This window comes from Salvelinus sp. IW2-2015, unplaced genomic scaffold, assembly GCF_002910315.2.
Source record: "Salvelinus sp. IW2-2015 unplaced genomic scaffold, ASM291031v2 Un_scaffold1094, whole genome shotgun sequence".
Lineage (NCBI taxonomy): Eukaryota > Metazoa > Chordata > Actinopteri > Salmoniformes > Salmonidae > Salvelinus > Salvelinus sp. IW2-2015.
In genome coordinates this window covers 165,433-167,675 of record NW_019942725.1, presented here as the reverse complement: position 1 = coordinate 167,675, position 2,243 = coordinate 165,433, and the positions used below count along the sequence as shown (strand labels likewise).

The window sequence follows — 2,243 nt, the reverse complement described above, 5'->3', positions numbered from 1 at the left end:
GTTTTATATTCCTTGCCCTGACTGCCTTTCAGTTTAGTGGTCGATATGACATGTTTACGTGTGATCAGAGTTGACGTTTTGTACCTCGTTCCGCCCAGCGAGTCGTTCACGGAAGGTCGCATTGGCTGTGTGTTCTGGATGATTTGCAAACTTTTCACAACAAATTACGTTCATCTCTTGGAGACAGAACGCGTCTCCTTCCTGAGCGGTAATGCGGCTGCGTGTGTCCATGGTGTTGATAGTTGCGTACTATTGTGTTGGCACAGATGAATTGGTAGCCTCGAGGCATTTGGAAATTGCTCAAAAAAAGCCAGACTATGGTTTGCAAATGCACATCGGGACAAAGATCGTACTTTTTTGAGAAATATCCTCTGGTCTGATGATACAAAAATAATATTAAAAATATAAAATAAAATATAAATAAAAAATATAAAAATATAACTGTTTGACCATAATGACCATCATTATGTTTGGAGGAAAAATTGGAAGGATTGCAAGCTGAAGCTAATCATACCAACCGTGAAGCACYGGGGTGGCAGCATCATGTTGTGGGGTGCTTTGCTGCAGGAGGGACTGGTGCACTTCACAAAATAGATGGCATCATGAGGATTGAAAATTATGTGGATATATTGAAGCAACATCTCAAGACATCAGTCAGGAAGTTAAAGCTTGGAAACAAATGAGTCTTCCAAATGGACAATGACCCCGAGCATACTTCCAAAGTTGTAGCAAACTGGATTAAGGACAACAAAGTCAAGGTATTTGAGTGGCCATCACAACGCCCTGACCTCAATCTCATACAACATTTGTGGGCAGAACTGAAAAAGCGTGTGCGAGCAAGGAGGCCTACAAAACCTGACTCAGTTACACCAGCTCAGGAAGAATTTATTGTGGGAAGCTTGTGGACGGCTACATGAAACGTTTGACCCAAGTTAATCCATTTAAAGGCAATTCTACCAAATACTAATTGAGTGTATGTAAACTTCTGACCCACTGGGAATGTGATGAAAGAAATGAAAGCTGAAATAAATCATTCTCTCCACTATTGTTCTGACATTTCACATTCTTAAAATAAAGTGGTGATCCTAACTGACCTAAGACAGGGACTTTTTACTAGAATTAAATGTCAGAAACTGTGAGAAACTGAGTTTAAATGTATTTGGCTAAGGTGTTTGTAAACTTCCGACTTCAACTGTATATATATATATATATAACTGTATAATATATATATTTTCATTCATTAGGATCACAATATTCAATATTGGCAACGTTGAATCTGTTATTGTGTTTCTGTGAGACATGTTGGATACAGCGGTGTGCGGTTGACCAGCTGTGGCTGTCCTCCCCAGGCCATGTTGCCCTCCTCCTGTTCCTCCTCTGGTGTCTCATCTTCAGTCGGGGTCAACTCTCCGTTACCCAGAGGGCCCCATGCACCTCCTCAAAACTCCCATCACACCCTTACCCCCATCACACCCTTACCCCCAGCACACCCTTACCCCCAGCACACCCTTAACCCCCTAGCACACCCTTACCCCAGCACACCTTACCCCATCACACCTTATCCCCCATCACACCCTTTCCCCCAGCACACCTACCCTCAACACACCTTACACCCAGCACACCTTACCCCCACACCCTTACCCCCGCACACCCTTTCCCCACCCAGCACACCCTTTCCCCAGACACTTCCCCAGCCACACCTTTCCCAACACACCCTACCCCCAGCACACCCTTACCCAGCACACCCTTACTCCCCACAACACCCTTTCCCCCATCACACCCTTTCCCCTCACACCCTTACCCAAAGCACACCTTACCCACACACCACCTTACCCCAGCACACCCTTACCCCATCACACCCTTTCCCCCACACACCCTTACCCAAAGCACACCCTACCAGCACACCCTTACCCCAAGCACACCCTACCCATCACACCTTACCCATCACACCTTACCCAGCACACCCTTACCCCAGCACACCTTACCCCAGCACACCCTTACCCCAGCACACCTTACCCACACACCCTTACCCCATCACACCTTTCCCCATCACACCCTTACCCAAAGCACACCCTTACCCCCAGCACACCCTTACCCCCAAGCAACACACCTTACCCCACACACCTTACCATCACACCCTTACCCCATCACACCTTACCCCATGCACACCCTTACCCCCATCACACCCTTACCCCCCACCACTCTACCGCCAGCACACCCTTACCCCCATCACACCTTACCCC

At 47.2% G+C, this 2,243-nt stretch overlaps 1 protein-coding gene across 1 annotated transcript in view; it reads left to right on the top strand.

Annotated features, from left to right (window-relative positions):
- The first annotated feature begins 1,352 nt into the window (after nt 1-1,352).
- LOC112069726 (uncharacterized) overlaps nt 1,353-2,243 on the top strand; it is a 7,254-nt gene continuing 6,363 nt past the window's right edge. The window contains exon 1 of the mRNA XM_024137095.1: nt 1,353-2,101. Within this exon, the coding sequence (XP_023992863.1) occupies nt 1,353-2,101 (749 nt within the window). The remainder of the gene's footprint in view (nt 2,102-2,243) is intronic.